This window comes from Aricia agestis, chromosome 17 (assembly GCF_905147365.1).
Source record: "Aricia agestis chromosome 17, ilAriAges1.1, whole genome shotgun sequence".
Classification (NCBI taxonomy): Eukaryota; Metazoa; Arthropoda; class Insecta; order Lepidoptera; family Lycaenidae; genus Aricia; species Aricia agestis.
The window spans coordinates 9,529,010-9,551,800 of NC_056422.1; the positions used below are offsets into that span (position 1 = coordinate 9,529,010).

The following is a 22,791-nucleotide window of genomic DNA, read 5'->3' on the forward strand; positions in this document are numbered from 1 at the left end:
ACTTTTTTTATTTTTTCCTAGAATCATTTACAAAAGTCAAATTTTATTCAGACAACTGAAAAACATTGAATGGCACAGGAAGTGCACATTTAGTATAAGATCCAATGATACTTAAAGCAATAGGCATTTGCAAGATATATCAGTTAATAAATTAATACTTAAAACTAAGAACAACCAAGTAGACTATTCTAAATATCCTAAAATAAATATAATAATTATTGCTGGTAACTTTCATATTTCTATCTTAAATCATTGTGGATTGTAGGCATGTCAAAGTGCTTCATTGTACAGCCATAAAATTGAGCTTTTCTGATATGTCTGTTCAAATTAACCTACATTAATCACCTATTAATACTGATATCATTCGTAGCCAAATTCATTTCGTATCCATGGGTATGTTCGGGGACAGTCCATGCATGTTATCATGTATTTATCGTGTTCTAGAACTCTTGAGGGTAGTTTGCAAGTATTTGGTTTAGCGCATGCGATTTCACTTTCGGAAAACTGTCGGTCCTTGCAAAGCCAGGGCTGGAATTTCTTGAGCTGCAGCACTGGGGTTGGTCTCTTCATCCAATCAATTACTTCACGATATGTTACAAAATACACATCGGGTAGCTTGAGTAACTCATCAGTGAATTTCTGTAATAAAGAATAAATGAAATTGGTTTTATTTCTATTACTGCTGCTGCATTCAATGCTGGGTTTGAATACTGGACTGTCACATTCCTTGTGATATGTAGAGTGAAATTAACTATATAGCTGTTGGGATTTGAATGTTTGGTGATAATGATGATCATGTAATTGCAGCAATAACTATTACAAGGCAACATTTATTGCTTCCTTAATATTATTCGTATTACATTAGATTCTGTTATGATTACAGAATGATAAGTCAGATGGCATAGTCAATAGAAAGCCAAAGTTTCTCCAACATGTAATGAGATTTTGATATTGAGTTAATGTCATTAAACAGATGACTGGCAGTTTTCCATTCCATTCCATTTGACCATTTGCTTATTGCGGTCATACCAGAAACCATTGCATAATGTGTGCAATATGTAACTACATGCGACCTTCTTAGCACTCGTTAATAAGGGCGTCGCCAGCCGATGGCGCAGGGGGGGGGGGGGTTGGCAAGTTGACTTTACCTACTACAATTCATACTTTTCTCATTCTCTATGAGAATGAGAAAAGTATGAATTGTGCTGCCCCTCCCTGCCCCCCCTTGGCGACGCCCTTGCCTTGTAAGATTTCGTTAAATATGTTAGTAATTTGAGAACAAACAACTCTAGCTCCCACCTTAGTTTGACTCTTATTGCATTTTCGCACTGAGAATCGAAGCAAAAGAATTAGCAAAACCCAAGGCTTGAGAGCATTCGCGCAATCTTTTCTGTGATAATTATGTCAACGAAAAACTTTTTTCTCAAAGAAGAGTCAGTTAAGAAAGAACACTCCACTTGTGCTTTTTGGTTTACTGTTTACCCAATAGATATAACGAACCAGTAGTTTGACTTCAAACAAACTGAGAAACAGCGCGGGTACCTACTACCTACTGTTGTAAGCTTGCTATGAACGGCTGAGCAACGCTGAGTCAATGCGCGCCGACCGATATGACATACTACGTCAAACGTATCGAGAACACAATATCGAAAAAGGGCTCCCACACAAAACTGCGAATTCGCATCGCCATCCAATATCGCAAAGTCGGTCTACTGGTTTGTTCTGTCTATTGTGTGCTGTAGGTATAGGTCTTAATATAAAAATTACCATTAGCGCGTTCAAATAATCATTATTCTTCAGCCACGTGGAACTCAAGTGGATTCCAAACGGCGCTCTGTTAGTCAGGTAGTGTCGCTTGAAGTTCTCCATGAGGATATTGTAGATGTCGTTGCCGCTGAGCTCAGTGGGACAGTAGTCCAGGGTCGCGCAGGTTCGGTTGCTGTTGAACAGCGGGTTGATCACCATCTCCCAGAGGCCGGCGTAGCTTCTGGTTGGGCAGTACTGGTTGTTACCTAAAATGGGATTGATGTGTTGAGATTAAGATTGTTAATAGAGGTCTCTGCCATCCAGAAGGGGGGGCCCCGTATAAAAATTTGTTTGGGGGCCCTCAGGAAGGGTAACTTAAGCCCGGGGGCCCCGTATAATTGATACGGCAGATACGGCGGTAGCTACGCCCCTGCTCTTATCCCTCTTATTAAAATGCTCACATACCGTACGCCTGTCCGAGAGATAACGAAAGACGTAACAAATGTTTTAAGTTGGCGAATACCTAACCTATAAATCTAACCAAACCATTAGATAAGTCCTCCTTGTTAGAATTCAAAATACGTGTAGAGTTATGTGGATATCCTCACGGTCTTAATTAGTTATAGTAGAGATTTTCTGCGTGAAGTAATAGTTCCCATTTATAGGTTCGTTATGTGTTGATTACTTCGTAAGTTCACCATAAAAGTAGCGATTGAAGACGCAATGACTTTTTACGCTAAGCGATCGCAGGCATCGTTACTAACAATCGTTATTTAATAATTAGTTCACACGACACGGTTATATTCATGTCTTCCCAGTGCCGTAAATAGCCTTTTTTGCGCCTTGTGCGAGCTTCTATACAGTGTGTAACATAAATAAGTGATAATACTTTAGGGTGTGTACGTGTTCCTCGTTGAGAGTTCACTGTGAAAGTAGCAGCGCTGAAAGACGAAATTTTTTTTTCACTTTTGTATGGGTAAGGGCCCGAGCGTCACGAGTTTCCCCATACAAAAGTTTGGTCTTTCAGCGCTGCTACTTTCACAGTGAACTCTCTACAAGGAACACGTACACACCCTAAAGTATTATCACTTATTTTTGTTACACCCTGTATATTTGTACCTTTGTTTTTTAACCGACTTACAAAAAGGAGGAGGTTATATGTTCGGCTGTATATATTTTTTACTACATTGGGAAAAATCTCTGGGGCGCAGCGGGAACTTATCGGGAGCAATTCGAAAAATAAGTATCTGTCTGGTCTGGCCATTCTTGCGCCCCCCAGAGTCTACGCCCTGTGCCTGGGCACCGGTGGCACCGCTCTATTTACGGCACTGTGTCTTCCTATATAAGAAGTTGGTACCAAACATACTTAATCTTTATTGTGTCATCTCGAAGGTTATAATCGATCTAATACCGTAACATTGTTATTTGTTGAGTGCATTTATGGTGCTTCATGCTTGCTCCTATGAACTATGGTGGTAAATATATTATCGGGATAAACCTGTCTATGACTAAATTATTGGAAACAATGACTACCAAATACAGCTATATAAATGACCAAACTATAAATGAAAGTATTTCCTATGTAGCAATAAATGCGAAAGTGTTTTCAATATTCACATCACATCGAATTTGAATTCCGAACTTCGAAAAAATATACAATTTCTTATTGCGAAAGTTGTGATGGTTCTGGTTGATGCCTAACCATAGACTTGCAATGCAATGCTTTTTAATCAGTATCCAAAGTTATCGGGAGCTATGTTATTTGTTGAGTGCATTTATGGTGCTTCATGCTTGCTCCTATGAACTATGGTGGTAAATATATTATCGGGATAAACCTGTCTATGACTAAATTATTGGAAACAATGACTACCAAATACAGCTATATAAATGACCAAACTATAAATGAAAGTATTTCCTATGTAGCAATAAATGCGAAAGTGTTTTCAATATTCACATCACATCGAATTTGAATTCCGAACTTCGAAAAAATATACAATTTCTTATTGCGAAAGTTGATGGTTCTGGTTGATGCCTAACCATAGACTTGCAATGCAATGCTTTTTAATCAGTATCCAAAGTTATAAATAAATAAATCATGAAGCATAAGCATTTTATTTTAAATTTTGCGCAATGTACGAATAATTTTGCGGACCTAATGCCATTATACCAAGGGCAATTTCTACCAGTTAACAAAGGGGTACTGATAGAGACAGGTTGTTTTTGTGTGTCAACAGTAGACTTTAGAACATGGATTCCTTACCCGTGCACGGATGTGGTATCTTGTAGTCCAGGGTGTAGGGCCAAAGGGGTGGGTCCCGCAGCGGCGCGACGACAGTAGCATCGTACACGAAGCCAAACTCCTGCATCATCAGGAACTGCCTATTCCAACCCACAGAGAGGAACGGGACGCGCAGGCCTCTGGAAATAATATAATAATAATATCTATGGACGCTTCACACGACGTCGGTCTGGCCTCGTGCTAAGGACTTGAGTTACAGGTACTAGACAACGGAAATACATTTAATACTTTTATACTATACATATTATATTACACATCCATGACCCAGGAACATTGAATACTTTTTGTTCTGTCGGCGCCGGCGGGATTCGAACCCGGCTTGAGCGCTGACCACGCGCTCAACCACTGAGCCCCAAGGCCGTCGAAATCCATACTAATATTATAAATGCGAAAGTATCTCTGTCTGTCTGTCTGTCTGTCTGTCTCGCTTTCACGCCAAAACTACTGAACCGATTGTAATGAAATTTTGTACACAGATAGTCTAAAGCCTAAGAAAGGACATAGGCTACTTTTTAACTGGAAAAGGGTAAGGGGGTGAAAATGCGTAAATTTGGTCAAATTAAGTTAGTTCCAAAAACTCAAAATAGATGGCACCAAGAGTCCCCTAGATCGCGCTATTGCTTGCTCATGCGTATTTCTATAAGAGGTGAAACCATGCAAAGCTAGGTTTTTCGATTCTTTCGATTGTTATACACGTTATTAACTATGAACTCACCTACCAACTTAGATTAGATATCAAATTCAAAAACAACAGCGCCAAAACTACTGAATCGATTGTAATGAAATTTTGTACACAGATAGTCTAAAGCCTGAGAAAGGACATAGGCTACTTCTTACTGGAAAAAGGGGTTGTAAGGGGGTGTTTATGCGTAAATTTGTTCAAATTAAGTTAGTTCCAAAAACTGGAACAGATGGCGCCAAGAGTCGCCTAGATCGCGCTATCGCTTGCTCATATGTATTTTTATAAGATGTGGTACCATGTTGAGTTAATATTTTGATTCTTTCGATTGTTATACATGTTATTAAATAACTCACGTACCAACATAGAAATCAGAAACAACAGTCTACCAATAATAAGTACTAAATAGTTTATGGCCTATGGGTATTGGCTATTGGGCAAAGCTAAAGTTGTGTAATGCATTATGCAGCTAAGTTGTGTACCGCTAAATAAGCTTTAAAAGGTATAAAAAAGTTTAGGTACCAGGGTTTTAAAAAGCTTTTGACACCAATTTTATTGACACCGCGCGCTATAAACTGAAGTCCACGCGGACGAAGTCGCGGGCAACAGCTAGTACAACATAAGGAAGAACGGCATCAGCTCACCAGCTCACACGATTGGCACAAAAAACTAGAGAATAGTGACCTGTCTTGTATGTCGAGCTTTTTATGCGTGTTGTCTGTCTGTCTGTCTGTCTGTCTGTCTGTCTCGCTTTCACGCCAAAACTACTGAACCGATTGTAATGAAATTTTGTACACAGATAGTCTAAAGCCTAAGAAAGGACATAGGCTACTTTTTAACTGGAAAAGGGTAAGGGGGTGAAAATGCGTAAATTTGGTCAAATTAAGTTAGTTCCAAAAACTCAAAATAGATGGCACCAAGAGTCCCCTAGATCGCGCTATTGCTTGCTCATGCGTATTTCTATAAGAGGTGAAACCATGCAAAGCTAGGTTTTTCGATTCTTTCGATTGTTATACACGTTATTAACTATGAACTCACCTACCAACTTAGATTAGATATCAAATTCAAAAACAACAGCGCCAAAACTACTGAATCAATTGTAATGAAATTTTGTACACAGATAGTCTAAAGCCTGAGAAAGGACATAGGCTACTTCTTACTGGAAAAAGGGGTTGTAAGGGGGTGTTTATGCGTAAATTTGTTCAAATTAAGTTAGTTCCAAAAACTGGAACAGATGGCGCCAAGAGTCGCCTAGATCGCGCTATCGCTTGCTCATATGTATTTTTATAAGATGTGGTACCATGTTGAGTTAATATTTTGATTCTTTCGATTGTTATACATGTTATTAAATAACTCACGTACCAACATAGAAATCAGAAACAACAGTCTACCAATAATAAGTACTAAATAGTTTATGGCCTATGGGTATTGGCTATTGGGCAAAGCTAAAGTTGTGTAATGCATTATGCAGCTAAGTTGTGTACCGCTAAATAAGCTTTAAAATGTATAAAAAAGTTTAGGTACCAGGGTTTTAAAAAGCTTTTGACACCAATTTTATTGACACCGCGCGCTATAAACTGAAGTCCACGCGGACGAAGTCGCGGGCAACAGCTAGTACAACATAAGGAAGAACGGCATCAGCTCACCAGCTCACACGATTGGCACAAAAAACTAGAGAATAGTGACCTGTCTTGTATGTCGAGCTTTTTATGCGTGTTGTTTGGAAATTTCGGCTGTTATAAATGAAAGAACATAATTTCTTAGTTATTACACTCTTAGATTAGAAAACCACACTCTACCTGAAATCTTCCATCCAAACTCTACCGAATCGGTTGATGATGTTGGCTTGTCCGACCATTTCGTCGAACCAGTCTTCTACCGTCGCGTTCTTCGACCACCATTCTTCTGGACCCCGACGACTAAAACATATTTACATAATTTTAAAAAGACTGCGTGTGACTTTAAGATCGCTCGGTAAAAATAGCATAGCTCAAAGTTTTTATTTTTAAGTCGTTTTCTTTGTTGGAGTAAGTGCAGTGAGCTGGGCACACGTCCCAGCTTACTGCACTAGGTATGCTCTATTTACTCATTCTCTATTTAGAGTGCAGTAACTAAACGGGTTGTTATTGGTAGTTCGCAATCAGATGGTGACACGTGGTTGGGAAATACACTACGAATAATAAAAATTAGTTTTTATTATTCGTAGGAAATACATAAACTATGCAGTATGCACCTTATAGTTTGATCTTCGGACAGTAGCTTGGTTTGGACCATCGCTTTATTTAACTCTTACTAATTACTTACGTAACTTTACGAAACTCACGTGATAGAATTAACAGCGATCTCGTGTCCATCGTTCCACAGCTTCTGGACGTGTCTGTAGTTGGTGTAGGGATGTGACACGAAGAAGGTGGCCTTGATCGGACAGCCCTGCGGGTTTATACGGCTGGACGTCAGCAGGTGGCGAGTCAGCACATCCCAGTTCTCGTGGTTCACGGCGCCGTCAAATGTAAGGGTTATCATTTGAGGGGTCTAGAAAGCGATGAGAAATTAATAATGATAAAACTGCTGCTTTAAAGAGTCATGAAGAGCTAAATGTTTCACTTTTGTTCGTGCAGAAATTCGTATCTGTCCAGGTTCTTCCCGGAAACAAAGAATCATCTTCTCAATTTCAGAGGTGTAAAGGTAAAATGCTCTCATTATAATACCAATCACATTAACAGACACACTTTCGCGTTTGTAACATTTACATGGGTTATTGTGTATACTTGCAAGAATTGCGAAAATAAATTAATTTATAAACATTTTCAAAAATGAAATTTGGGACATTCGTCTCAACCTTGGTTTGGTCGAAAGACTAAGAATGCAAAAGTCCCTTACCTGACTGGGAACCAGGTTGCCGGGTATTTGGTCACCCTTTTGGGAGCAGAAGCACTCGGGCAGCAGGCACAGACCCGGGTCACATGGTGCGGCAGAGTTCGGATCGTAGGTCACGTCGCACCAACCCTAAAGTAGTGATGGAATAAAGTAGGTAGATGAGTTTTTGGCTAGTGGTACCAACCCTAAAGTAGTGATGGGATAAATAGTAGGTAGATGAGTTTCGCGGCCTGTGTGTCCTGGAATTATAAATAATATGCCGTTTTATAGGCTATAGGGGTGTCAGCGATCAAGGGGGACGGCAGCGTCCATGGGGGGCCGGTAGATTTCGTACATGGAGCGGCGGAAATAAAATGGCCCACACTCTTAAAAAATATAAATTCACTGCATGTGAAGCAAACCGGCACAAGCCCATATTGTGTGGTAATGCAGGTGTTCGTAAATAGTTTTCATGCCACAAATTATGAGTCGGATTATTTTAAGAGGATACACCAGGGGCTAGAGAAATGAAAAAAAAGTACGTGTAATATCTATAGCTGTCTCCCTTACCTCAAGCCTATACCGCAGAACGCGATAGAGACAACTGCAGAAAATCCAGAAAATCAACGATTCGTTGTCCCCTGATTCCTTCTCCAAAACTTAACCTATTTAAGTACTTTTTTCATTAAAGATTAAAAAAAGGCTTGAGCTGTGTTCCTATGTTTTGCTTTTTTTGTATGATCTAGCCAAATCTGTTTTCTGGACGTTTGAACACAGCGGAAAATCTGGCCATTTTTTTGGGTTTTTGAACGTTCATATCTTATTTAATAATTAAATTATGAAAAAAAAGAAAACATAGGGACATTGTATTAGTGGCCGTAGATATTCAGGAAAAACATTATAACTCTACTAGCATTATCCAGGGAGGAAACAGGGGACAACGTTTGTATGGAAAAAAGGGCGGTGTGGAATCCTCTTAAGCAAGCGTTAATACTTCCGACGATAAAGAGTCGTTTCTGTAAGTGTTTATTTCTCTGGCAAAATTGCTTTATTTGTGCCGAAGTGAAGCATGTTTAAAGATAATGATTATCCCAATTTTCGTGGTAGAAGTGTCATCATGAGCGAATTGCTTGAATGCACTTCAAGTTTTATTATGTCATACGAGTATGGACCACCCTCGATAAAAAAAATACGAAAATGTCGACTCGAACTTGCAATAAGTGCTTGCAAAAACAAATTACATAAGTTTCGTCATTTAAATATTGAATAATTATGCGATTGCGATGATTATAATGCGTATTATTGAATTTCGTCACGGCGAAAGTAAGCTTGTGGCAGGATCGTCGCAAAACTGGTTATCTTATGGTTGTAGAAATATCTCAAAGTTGATGTTATGGCGTCTGAGAATTTCGACGACTGTGACGGTGAGAATTACTTTTCAGTTTTCTATCTACTCACGCAGAAGGCTTCTTTACTGCTGATTAAGAGAGGATATTAAGTTTCTTGATCGTGCATGTACGGTTCACGATGTGTTGTATATTATGCATGTATGTACAGTGTACTGCAGGGCCCCCGCTACCATATGTGCAATGTGTGCAATGCACACGGGCGCCACCCTCTAGGGGCGCCAAATCGCCATCTTTAGGAACGCCAAAACCACCCAAAAAATTTGCCTAAAGGGGCGCCAAAATCCTTTTTTTTGCACACAGGCGCCAGTACCCCTTACGGGGTAGTTTGCAGTGTAGTATAATGTAGAAGTTAGGACGTAGTTCTTTTTATGATGTATCTGATCATTTGGCACGCTTCACATCTACGGTATTCAGACTTATAGAAGACAATCTAACGCGATTGTCGATTGGACGATGACGCGCTATACTCAGCCAGGCGCGGTCGCAGCCTTAAATTGGGGGGGGTCACTCAGTAGTCACTACACAATTTTTTTTATCTGCGCCCTCGGACGGTTCTGGGTCCACAGCAGCTATCTAAGGTCGGTCGAAGTGGTGGTTAATTTTTCTATTTTACCTTAGATTTTGGGGGGGGGGGGGGGGTCATGTCCCCTGTGAACCCCCCCTTCAGACCGCGCCTGTACTCAGCTTCGTTAAGAGTTAGGATTAAAAAAAATACTTCGTCAGAGGAATCCTCGCAGTCATTAGCTCCGTCGCAGAAGTATTCAGCAGGCAGACAAGTTTCGTCCGCGCAGCCGAGGTGGGTGCCATTAGCGCAGGGTGCTTGATTCAGTAGCGGCTTTGGTATTAGGGTTTCTGAAAATGTGGATTATTGTTTACTATTGTTGGCATTATTCTAAGCTCCGAAAACACTACGGATTTTAGTCAAATTTGGCACATGGAGTAGATCATATAACACTGGGACATTGGGGGCAAAATGTAGGTAAGTACTGTAAATGTACTGTTGGCACAGAATTCATTTTAGGATTTGAGGCTGGATTCACAATTTAGCCTTTAATTAAATATTGGCAACGGTTTGAAAATATAGATCTGTTAATTATTATTATCCACTTTACATATTTTAACGTTTGGATCTTGGTCATCTTGGGTACCTATGTAGGTCATGCTATATTATTAAGACGAGATGGATATGTCAGGCATACATACATGCCTATTGCCGCCAACTGATCAACGTATTTACTATTTTACGTCTTCTGGTCTTCTTCTTCTTATTTCTACTCAATAAGTGCCTATATTCAACAGCCTACTTACATACTCTGACACTTGTAGAAATTTACTCTACCTACCAGCCCCCGTAGACAAGTGGCAAAACGCTAACGCTAACGCTACCGCTAGCGCTACAAAATGTATGGATTTGACATTAGTATTCGATAGCGAAGCGATGACTTATGTCAAATCGCATACATTTTGTAGCGCTAGCGTTAGCGCTTTGCCACTTGTCTACAGGCCCTGTCCTAGTAGACAAGTAGCAAGCGATTAACGTAAACGCTAACAAAATGTACCTATGCGATTTGACATAAGTCATCGCTTCTTTAGCAATGATATTCTATGTTACTAACGTAACTAGATTGGAAGTTTACGGTAGCAACGCGTTGCCACAGAAGATGCCTGCAGGCATATCTCACATACATAATGACATAACGAATATATGACTTGACATTGTCTTTTGAACAAAAAAGTGGTTACGCATTTCTGAGAATCTTTTGTAAGACATTGCTACTCTAGTATTTTAGAAACTCACTGTTCTTTAGCGAATACTAATGTTAAATCCCATACATTTTGTGGCGTTGGCGTTGGCGATAATCGCTTGCTCTCTTGTCTAGGCCCTCAGTAGAGATAGCTACTTCACCTACCTGTAGTGAGATCGCAGTTATGCACATTCTGCAGCTTGTCGCACAGCTGTCGGTTCACGTCGAACAGCAGCCCCTTGGTGCACTGGAACTCGAACACATCGTTGTCCACGCACAGGTAATATCGTGAACACTCGTCCGACGTCCACATCACGTCTTCGCTGCGGTCAGGGTTGCTAGAACAAAAGATTAGGGGTTATAGGACATTTAGGACCAGTTTCACCACTTCCTGATAAGTGCCGGATAGGCTATCCACCACTTAACTTGACAGATAAAGTATGGAGAATCTGTCAAAAACGTTGTGAATAGTCTATTCGGCACTTTATAAGAAAGTGCTGAAATAGGCCCTTAGAAAAGTATTTTAGCTTGTGTCAGATTTAAGGGTCACAAATCACAATCCTTAATCACACTATCGAAGTGTTCAGTGCGGTAACCTACTAATAACTAACCTCATCTGACCAATAAAGATAGACTTAATTGGTCGGATCAAGCATACTCGAGATTTTCTTTGAAGCTTGCCCTCCTATTTCCTATCCCACTCATAATAATTATTATCCATAACTTCACCGGATTGTTTCCGTTGTCGTATTGTAGGTTGTACCTATTATTTGTGTACAAATGAATGTTCATTATTTTTATTAGGGTTTATATTAATCACCTTATATAATAAAGACGTTATATTATATTTGCGTCGAGTATGTTGTACGTTATTCAGGACTCTATTACGACTAGGGAATGCAATAGCGGGATACCGGGATCCCGAAATACCGGGATCCCGCATGCATTTTGCGGGACTAATCCCGGTCGAAAATTTAGCGGGATCCCGCGGGACTGGCGGGATTACAAAAAAGCGTAATTCATATGTGTAACGCTGCGCGCGGCAGTGCGTGAACTAGCTACAGGCAGCCCACTAAACAATTTACCATCAATTCACCTATAATTCACTTTAAATGACAATTGTACCAACCAGCGTGGAAGCTGAGCAAACTTTTTCAGCTGCTGGCTACCTTGTGTTGAATATCAGGAGCCGTTTGGCAGACGACACAATTAATACCTTAACATTTTTAACATACTTTTATATATAAGTTGGTTAAAAAGTGTTTTTTAGTTTTTTTAACATTTTTTTTACGTAGCCATTTTCAAGAAAAGTTTAGTTATTTATTATTTAATATTTTTATATCTAAAGTCTGAATTATTAATAAACCCTTGTAAAAAAAGTGTCCGACAATGTTTGTTTTATTTATGTTTCTAAGAATAAAATGAGTTCTATCAAGTAAAGTCATTATAACGATTTATTTTAAAAGTTTAAGTCCACCCTGCGGGATCCCGCAAATACCGGGATCCAGCGGGATTGTGATGGTTCAGTCCCGCAAATACCGGGATTGAAATTATCCTGCGGGATTGCATTCCCTAATTACGACGTATTAAGTATTTGATTTCTAGTATTATTTGATTAACTTCAACAAATATTATTTTATCTTTGTCAGTTTTTTACAGTTATGATGTTCATGAGTCAAGAACTGAAGATCATGAATCAAAGTCGCTTTAATTACACTTTAACGTCGGTAACATCGAAGACACAACTAATAAACTATTCCAGTTTTTATGTCGACTTGTTGCTAAGGTGAAGTGTACACGCGATCTATTTATCATTATAATGATAATATTAATGATGTTTATATAAGTAAATTATTCGACCATGTTATGTAAAACCGATTTTAACGTTTTTGTAGCCTCATTTGAATAAACTATTGGCCACACGCGCTACTTTTTTGGGAATTCATTGTTTTGAATTTTGCATCTATAAAATTAATTATTCAATTTTAATTATTTATTGCAAAAATTAAAAGCAAGCTAGCAAAACGTTAAGCAATATGTGTCAGCAGATATTATTTAATATTTCATTTAAATTATTAGATACTAGATTACTTCAATCTTAAGAGGATACACCAGGGGCTAGAGAAATGAAAAAAAAGTACGTGTAATATCTATAGCTGTCTCCCTTACCTCAAGCCTATACCGCAGAACGCGATAGAGACAACTGAGGAAATTCAACGATTCGTTGTCCCCTGATTCCTTCTCCAAAACTTAACCGATTTAAGTAATTTTTTCATTAAAGATTAAAGAAAGGCTTGAGCTGTGTTCCTATGTTTTGTTTTTTTTTTTGTAAAATCTAGCCAAATCTGTTTTCTGGATGTTTGAACACAGCGGAAAATCTGGCCATTTTTTTGGGTTTTTGAACGTTCATATCAGGGACTCTAACGATTTTTTTCCACTTTAAAACTTCATATTTCACAAATGGATCCCTAAATCGACAAATTATCTATGAATACTCGTAATATTAAAAAAAAAAACCTATCCAACGACACCCCACACGGTGGGGTCAGAGTAGACAGAATGATATGTCTATTGTGGTGGGGTGGACGCGAAAAATAATACACCTCCACTTGATGTGTAGGTACCTAGGGGAGGTACGATAAAAAAATATTTTTTATAAGATTTGATATACCATTTTGTTTACCATTACAGCTCTGTAGGTTCTATAGTCTCTGAGCTAAATCGCGGACAGACAGACGGACAGACAGACAGACAGAAGGACGGACAGACCGAAACTATAAGGGTTCCTTGTTGACTATGTAACCCTAAAAACGCAAAAGACTTATCTAATAATTATGTAGGTAGTTTGGTTTGGTTTGATTTATTTACTTAAACAAAAGTTTATACTATATACTATAAGTGGAGATTTTATTTATACGAATGAAAACAGCAGTACACCTCTACTTATTGTCTATAATAAAAATATCAGTTAATTTCTTTTAATACAGGAAAAGAAACTATGGATGATTAGTGTAACTAATTAGGCATAGCAAAGGTTGTGGTGCGACGCGCGTGAAAGATAGCCGCTTTCTTTAAATATAATGATCATACTAACTGAATATTGAAGTTAGTTTTGTTTTCTGTTGATTTAACCTCATTTGAAAACTATTGCAACCTGCATCATAAAAGTATTGTACTCAAGGCTTTTAAATCTGGCATAATGACCATTGATTTTGGAGGCAGTGGACTTCAGTCCATGAAACCAAATAGACAATAGTCTATGTTTAAATGTTAATCTATCACCCAATATTGATTTCGGTCGATGTTCCTTCACCTTCACAGACATAGATCATGATAGATACCGCATGTGTATGTACTTCGCGTGCCATATCGCGCTCCCAAACGACGAGCAATGCTCGTCTTTCGAAATTTATACGTGGGAGAGCCATGCTTCGGCACGAATGGGCCGGCTCGACCGGAGAAATACCACGTTCTCACAGAAAACCGGCGTGAAATAGCGCTTGCGCTGTGTTTCGCCGAGTGAGTGAGTTTACCGGAGGCCCAATTCCCTTCCCTATCCTCCCCTATTCCCTTCCCTTCTCTTCCCATCCCTACCCCCCCCTATTACCCTATTCCCTCTTAAAAGGCCGGCAACGCACTTGCAGCTCTTCTGATGATGCGAGTGTCAATGGGCGACGGAAGTTGCTTTCCATCAGGTGACCCGTTTGCTCATTTGGCCCCTTCTATCATAAAAAAAAAAAGTTCTTTAGTCTGCTATCGGAATCGGACGTCAATCGGAATTTTAAAAATGCCTAAATGCCTAAAAGTGCCGTATTGAGCTGTAGAAATTCAAATAGAAACGTTGGCTTAGATAATGGGCACTTTTCTTATCATCGGTACGACACAGTAGGTATGAAAAAGTGGCATGCTCGTTTTCATACAAATGGAGTGACATGCGGTATCAAGGTAGATACCGCATGTCGTTCCATTTGTATGAAAACGAGCGTGCCACTTTGTCATCTATGTCTGTGACCACCCTATTTCTTGTACACAAACATAAAGTGATGCGCGCGGCTCCGCCCGTGATGCACACACTATTTTAAGTTATTACATAGCTTTTATTGCGAGCTTTGAGCACGGCGTCCGAATCAAGAAATTCCGTAACGAAATAAACCTAACACCCCCCACTCCGACCAGCACGGCGTTGCCAGACTTCGGCACGGTGGTGTTTGTGTGCGTGCGACTAGACGTAGGTATGCAAATTGTAATTTCATAAGTTGATGAAAAATGCTATTCAATAGCTTTACCGCGGCAGTCGAGTGCCACACGTATTTTTTTATTACAACCAGTATTGATATCTGAAAAATTGTCTTGCAAACATTTTCTTTACAAAGGAACCTGCCGTCGGCCGTCGTACACCTTCGTCAATCGATCGTATAGATCTAATAACCGAGTGAGCGAAAGTGAAATTTCACCGGTTGCCGGAAACCGCAACCGACGGCGGGCGCAGCTCAAGGTTGCGGCGAAAGTGGAGGTTATTGTACGACGCGGAAAACCTAACTGGAGCTCGCGTGAGCCGCCTCGGATATCCGGATGTGATACAATCGGAGACTGAACGAGTATATGATAATCACGCGTGACTAGGCTAGGCATTTCCATGTGCAGATAAAGCTGGCGACTGCGACTAGAGTCTAGATTGACATACATTTCCAAATGTCGGCTGCGACTTGACTGACTGTACGTTTTCATGTGCAGAAGAAGCCATAGGTAGTGACTAGACTGACACATTCAAAGCCGTCGGCTGCAACTAGACTGACACGACTAGTGTCTACATTGAGTACTATCAGAGTCCAGAGAACACAGCCTCTACGCAGACGGGGGACCTACGCAGTTTGGTCGAGTTACGTCAAACCTAGCCGAAAAATCCCAAAACTGACATGATCCGACCAAATGACGTTGGTCTGTCAACTTCCTAGGAATCAATTTCCTCGATGGTACATATTTCCATATGTAGGTAAAACCATCGCTTGCTACTTGACTGATACTATACCTCCATCGCCGTCGCTTGCGACTAGAGTCTAGACTGAGAATACAACTCCAAAGTTGTCGCCTGCGACTAGTCTGACACTGCATCTGTCTGACGCATTACGAAAGCCACTGTCTGCGACTGGACTGACACATTATCAAAGTCGTCGTCTGCTACTATACTGATTACTGACACATTACTAAAGCCGTCGTCTGCAACTAGACTGACACATTTCTATAACCGTCACCTAGGCGACTAGACTGACTCGATCACTGATCTCCATTATACTCGTACAAGTACTTACTGTATTCTCAGGGTACTTACTCAACTATGTTATCTCATTATAATATTAGTTACACATTATATAAGTACATAATATAGGGGGCCTTCATAAATGTTAATTTATAATGTAAAACTTGTTCAGTACTGAGTGCACTTTAAAATATCAAATGACAATAATTATTGTTATTGGGCTGTATTCTCAGGATACTTACTTAGCTGTTTTAGCTCATTATCATATTGGTAACACATTATATAAGTACATAATATAAGGGGCTTTCATAAATGTTAATTTATAATGTAAAACTTGTTCAGTACAGTGTACTTTATCAAATAAGTAGGTATGTCAATAATAATTATTGTTTGTTGGGCTGTATTCTCAGGGTACTTACTTGGCTGCTTTAAGGTAATCTAATTTTAGTTACAATATTAGAATTAAACATACTAGTTATAGAAAGTAAAGAGCGTGAAGCCCGCCGACAAACCGGTGGTTTGGCGGGTAATTAGATTAAGTTTTTGTGTGGAATTCTTCAATAAAGGATTTTATTATTATTTAAAAAAAGTACGCTGGATCTATGATACCCACTTTTTTTGTGCCATTTGAAGCGGAATCAGCGCCCCCATTATTAGGACAGAGTACTAAATTTGACGTAACCATTGGTAACCATGTACTTATTTATTTTAATTCTCTATGGCTTAATCGTTCGAATTGTTTTCGTGTTTTTAAAGTGTTTTAAAAGGTTTTACGCGATTAAGTAATATATATAATATACCTATATATAAGTGGTGGTAGTTCATAGTTAAACTATGAAGGGTGTATGTTATGTAAAACACGGTACAAAAAGGCATGTGGGGTTACATTTCACAAGTAAGTGATTTTAACAGCTCATTTCTACGATATTAAACTTTTATTGATAATATAGGCACTTACAAATGTGGCACTAATCTTATTATACCGTATTCACCACATATTTACCTTTGTTTTACCGATTTTTGATAAACAATAAAATTCAATAGTGCTGGAGTTTTCTGTCGATAAAACTTATCGATATCTATAATAATTGTATTGAAATCTCCGATAACCGATTTTTATTATCAAATACATATTATGCTCTTAAAATAATTGACAGGTTTCCGTCTGACGAAGGAAGACTGGAATTATGGTTGAAAAAAATTAAAAAGCCTGGTTGGCGTCCGAAAATTGCTACTACCGCTTGCCGTTACTATTTGAAGTGTACAAACGTTCTCTGTGAAAATACAAACTACCATTTGATCGTGATTATGTTTGGAAAATTTATTTCAGCGTCTACTCTTTCTTGACAGACTGTAACTGTGTAACGGTAACTAATAAAATATAACGTTAAAGTATCGCACATATATTTTTATTATTTATAAATACCTTACCTACTCCACCCCAATAAAAAAATGTATTCAAACGTTCCATATTTATTTATGGATCGCATTATCCAATTAGTTAATTTCCCTCGCACTTCTGCAATCAGCGCCAAAATGGCGAAAATCAAATGAGATAAAGTAAATCGATAAAAATTGGCTTGCTAGATCCATAAATAAATAAGGAACTTTTATATTATTACTAGACTTTCCGCGCGGCTTCTCCCACGTAAATATCTAATTACACAGACAAATTGGTCCACAAAAAATAGCCTATATAATCCTTCACGTTATATATTCCCCCGCTTTTTCCACATTTTCCTCTATTTCTTAGCTCCTATTAGTCTCAGCGTGATAAAATATATAAAATGGGCTGTCTAACACTGAAATAATTGTTCAAATTGGACCAGCAGTTCCTGAGATTAGAGCGTTCAAACAAACAAACTCTTCCGCTTTATAATATAATATTGTGGCGACTCTGTCGCAACTGTAGTTTAAGTTTTATAATGTATAGATTAATTATAGATAGCAACACTAGATAATTTGTTTAATGTTGGCCATCTGCAATTATTATGTTGGCAATACTGCCACGCTTGGCGTCACGTCTTGGCTTGGCGTCACACAACAATACACTAATAAATACACATAGACAGTCGTTACAGATTTTGAAAGTGATTAGTGAAACAAGTACGTAAACAACTTTTGTGGACTTTTGTGAATTGTAATGTACCAGAGAACTGTTGCACGGAATACTGAACACGTTTAATAAAATTAGTGGTGTGATTATGTAAAGAAGACTTTTCTTTTGCCCTATCACCCCAAAATATGATAAGATTAGTTAGGGTCTAATCACACAGAACACTTATTCAGCTTTGTTCAGCTTTAATACGATACACTGTAGCACTACTTTGATAATATTAGAAATGAAATTAGAAAATACAATACAACAAAGTTTTCGTTTGAAGCTTATCTTCAGTTTTGTTTTTATTTTTTTCGTAGTGCTAACTGCTAAAAATAAATGGATTATAGATAGGTACTGCTACTTCACGTTATCTACGCATGAAATCGTTGTTAATTTATTACGCCTATCTAAATTACGGAGAGGAAGTCTGTAATCTTTAATATAAATATGTAGCGTTTGTATTATTCAATTTAATATTTTTGTCCTAATGGTCGACATTATCTGAATCTGGAAACATTTCATCGATAATAGAAAAGACAGTTGTACATCACTAGTATTAGTTCCAAATACTCCCACTACTGCTATCAGCGCCAATATGGCGACATGATGGCGACTTTCAAAAGTCATTTTTACGTCAAATTTAGTTCCTATCCCTAATAATGGGGGAGCTGATTCCGCTTCAAATAGGCACAAAAAATAGCTGTCATTTCAAAGGGTAACATCAGTCCAGCGTACCTACTTGTATAATGGAGGTCAGTGGACTCGATACACTTCAACATTCGATACATTTCTCATTACTCTCATAGACATTTTCAGGTATAATTCAGGGGGGGGGGCGCAAGAATGGCCAGACCAGGCAGACTCTTAATATTGTTTCCAATTGCTCCCGATAAATACTTCCCGCTGCGCCCCAGAGATGTTTTTTAATGTAGTAAAAAAAATCTACAGGCAAACATATAACCTCCTTTTTGGAAGCCAGTTGAAAAACAAGGGTGCAGTTTTAAGTTTATAAGCTCGCACAGGGCGCAAAAAAGGCTACTTACGGCACTGATGGTTGATAAGGTAAAATTGCCAATCTTTGGCGCTCCGGCCTCCACTTAACACCTACTGGCTAGTGGCTACTAATAAAAAATCTTTTGCCCCTACCCTTTGCTCTACTCAGACCAAATAAGTTGCTCTATGTAAGTAGGTACCTATTGCACAAGTCAATAATAAAAGAGTGTTATTGTGCTCTGTTAAGGAGTGAGCACACTGAGACGGGTCGTGCCGGGGCTCATCAAAATCCGCGCAATCGCAAAAATCCAACTCCATACAAATTGTATGGAGGCGGATTTTTGCGATGAGCCCCGGCACGCTGAGCCCCGGCACGGCCCGTCTCAGTGTGCTCACTCCTTTATACTTAATAATTATTTTAATGTGTTTCTCTAATCAAGCGTAGTTTTTTCTGGAGAACATCATTTCTAATCATCATTAATCGGTTGATATCTGTGCGACAAATACGATATCGTTCGTGACACCGCGCATGTTTATGTATGGTCGAGAAATCGTTTAGTTATGTAACAATCATTGTTAATAATTTCACAAGTTATTAATACAGTGTGTTTGTGTAAACACCGTTATCCTTGAAACCATCAAAATATGAGACCGTCAAAATGAACAACTTTCTAAGTTCCCAGCATTGTTCATATAGAAAAAGTTGTTCATTTTGACGGTCTCATTTGATGGTTTCAATGATAACGGTGTTACACACACTGTATATATCGACTATAATATATTCTTTGCCGGATACAGGAATTATTTCAATCGTTTAACTTTGACAAGCTGTAGTAACGTCCAAGCAACGTCTGACACCTCTACGTCGCCGCAAAGCGCTGTTTTTCTTTAGGTTAAGTTTAAAAACAGCGCTTGCAGCGACGTCTTCCGACGCTCGGGAAATACGACCGTTGCCGAAAAATTACGAAAATTTCTATGCGCAGTATCACTTTGGGAGCACTGTAAAGTTATTTTAATTACATATTATTAATCAATAAAACATTTCCTGAAATGGACGCGATATATTTAGCGACTGTCAAATTACTAACGAATTATGAACTGTAAACACGCAATAAGCTCTCTGTGCTGTTCTTAGATATTGCCCGAAACTTTGTTTATCGAAATTACTTTTTCGCTTGGGAACTATAAATTTTCCGAATTCTGGCATATAACTATCTAGGGTCAGATTATCGTGAGGAAATCCGCGCAGAGTCGTTAAGTTAAAAGTTACTTTAATATTTTGTATTGTGTGATATATCATACCTTTACTTCAATAACGTAATATTAATCTATAGACTATACATAATATTATAAAACAAAGTCGTTTTTTTCCCTCATGTCATGTCCCTTTGTTCCCTTTAATCTTTTAAACTACGCAACGGATTTTGATGATTCTTTCAGTGTAAGATAGCTAATTTATCGAGGAAGGCTATAGCCTTCCTATATATTTTATCACGCTAGGTATATTTTATCACGCTAAGAATAATACGAGCGAAGAAATAGAGGAAAATGTGGAAAAAAACGGGGAAAATTATTTGAAATTTTATACGCGTGCGACGCCGGCACAAGCCGGGGCGGGTCGCTATAGTAATTAATAAATAAAAAATTGTTTTATTTCTGAATAAATTTGAAGCAAATGTTTTCAGAATGTTGAACTACATTGTTGCCTACCACTGGTTCGGGAACTAACCCGGCAAGAAGAACCGGCGTAAGAAACTCGCACGGGGCCACTTTTTAGTAAAAAAGTGGAATTTAAAAAAAAAATTACAATTATTGATAAAAAAAATAATTGATAGTATTATCACTTTAGTATTATAATACAGTTAAATAACTTTAAAGCCATTGTAGAGTCTACAGTAATAAGGCAGAAACTAGAAAACAAATTGCGGAGTACCGAGTAATTTAAAATTTCTTGTGACTCGTAAAAAAGACATCAACGAAGGCGAAGCTCATATTACTACGAAACATTTTTATCACTATATCTATTTTTATACGATATGTTACATACTAATATTATAAATGCAAACGTGTATGTGTCTGTCTGTTTATCTGTTAGGTACCGATTTTTATGTAATTCTCTATGGAGATGCTGTGAAAAGTCGACACAGGATGGTTTGTGTTTAAACTTACCGATAAAACCTTCCACTCTCATGGCACTTAACATCATAAACACTTCTCTTCTGCACATGTTTTCCTAGTACACCTGAAAAACAACACGCCTTTGAGTTACCCGACTAATGTACAAAGTAAAATATCGAATATTTTTCAACAAAAACTTAAGTTATGAAAAGCACTCAAATTTTTATCGACACATCTTGAGTTTGAATTAAATTTTGTTTTTAATTAACCGACTTCCAAAAAAGGAGGTTTCTCCATTCAACCGTATATGTTTTTTTTATCGAAGTTAACGAACCTATGCTGAATAACGCGAAAATATAAAGCGACAGAAAGCGAGCCATGCTGACTGCGGCTGCGGCTGCACTGCGCGCGCAACTTTCTTCGCCGCGGAAGTTATGTCATGTTACATTATACACAATAGTTTATGGTAAGTATGTTGTAGACATGGTAAGGTATTATGATGTCAATGTAAATATCGTAAAAGCGCTCTTTTGTTGTGGAGGGAAATGAGAAATGGTGAAGTTTCTCACATTGGGGTTTTTAGACGTTTATAATGGTAGATAATAGATACCTAATTGTAACTACTTATACCTACTAACTCCCTACACTGGTTTCGGTGACGGTGCTTATTACTTATTAGGCTATAATACCTGCTTATTGGATCCACGCAAAGATTAGTTTACCACAGGGGTTTTCGAAACTTTTTTGTCTACTTTGAGAACAAATTATGTTTTAGCACCCCCATTGCTTCAATTTTAAATGCATCTACATCAAATAAATCACCCCCAAACCTCTACATAACGCCCCCATTTTTTCTGGGTCCCACACCGCCCCCTTTAGACCTTCAGCGCCCACAAGGGGGTTATAGGTTGGTACTTGGTAGGTTACAACATTTTCTCAAACACGGACCTGCACGATTTAGCTGTTTATGCGCGACGAGCGAGGCAGACAGACACATTATCCATTTCATAATAAATAATCAGTAAGTATGGATTATGAAAAATAATATGAAATGAGCAGTCGGGTGACTAGAATCCAGTTACAACTTACAAGTAATTTTATCATTTTACATTGCTTTTGACCTCACGAATTAAAGTTCCAATTTAAAATTTAGCCTTATTAACTAAATTTGCAATACTTTTTATATTTTTTCTTTAAACATAAAACTCAATGCACCATATAACCGAAATAAAAAAATAAAAAACAAACGCGTCTAAAAATGTCACTTGTTACTTGTCATTTGTCAATTTTAGTATTAGTTGGAAAAGAAGAAGATGAGGATTTTGGGAGAATGTGAAAGAGTGATGTTGTTTTTATATTATTTTCCTAAAATTGTGTTATCTGGGTTTTTAATGTGTAATATTGGTAGGATATTAACCATTAAATATTCGTTATCGTGCACAAGTGTGGGAAAGTGATGTAATAACCAGTAACGTGCTCTTTTGTGTTCCCTCCAAAACTCCATCAAAAGTTTCAGTAAAGCATACTACCACTTTACTGAATCGACCGACTTGACTTCTTGACTGTATTGACTTTATACAGTCAAGAA

At 38.3% G+C, this 22,791-nt stretch overlaps 1 protein-coding gene across 1 annotated transcript; it reads right to left on the minus strand.

Moving 5' to 3' along the window:
* Nucleotides 1-227: 227 nt before the first annotated feature.
* Nucleotides 228-21,595, minus strand: LOC121735415 (chitin deacetylase 1). Its single transcript, XM_042126244.1, has 10 exons — nucleotides 21,538-21,595; nucleotides 21,255-21,327; nucleotides 10,900-11,072; nucleotides 9,705-9,841; nucleotides 7,605-7,730; nucleotides 7,048-7,256; nucleotides 6,524-6,643; nucleotides 4,007-4,164; nucleotides 1,768-2,012; nucleotides 228-639 (listed from the first exon to the last, which is right to left on the minus strand). The coding sequence occupies exons 1-10, from the start codon at nucleotides 21,581-21,583 to the stop codon at nucleotides 361-363; spliced, it is 1,566 nt and encodes a 521-aa protein (XP_041982178.1). The 5' UTR covers nucleotides 21,584-21,595; the 3' UTR covers nucleotides 228-360.
* Nucleotides 21,596-22,791: the final 1,196 nt, after the last annotated feature.

Coding starts and splice junctions, on each gene's coding strand:
- LOC121735415 (XM_042126244.1), bottom strand. CDS start 21,583: ATGGCTCGCTTTCTGTCGCTTTATATTTTCGCGTTATTCAGCATAG. Junction 7,257..7,604: donor GCAACCTGGTTCCCAGTCAG/GTAAGGGACTTT, acceptor ATCGCTTTCTAG/ACCCCTCAAATGATAACCCT. Junction 6,644..7,047: donor ATCGCTGTTAATTCTATCAC/GTGAGTTTCGTA, acceptor AATATGTTTTAG/TCGTCGGGGTCCAGAAGAAT.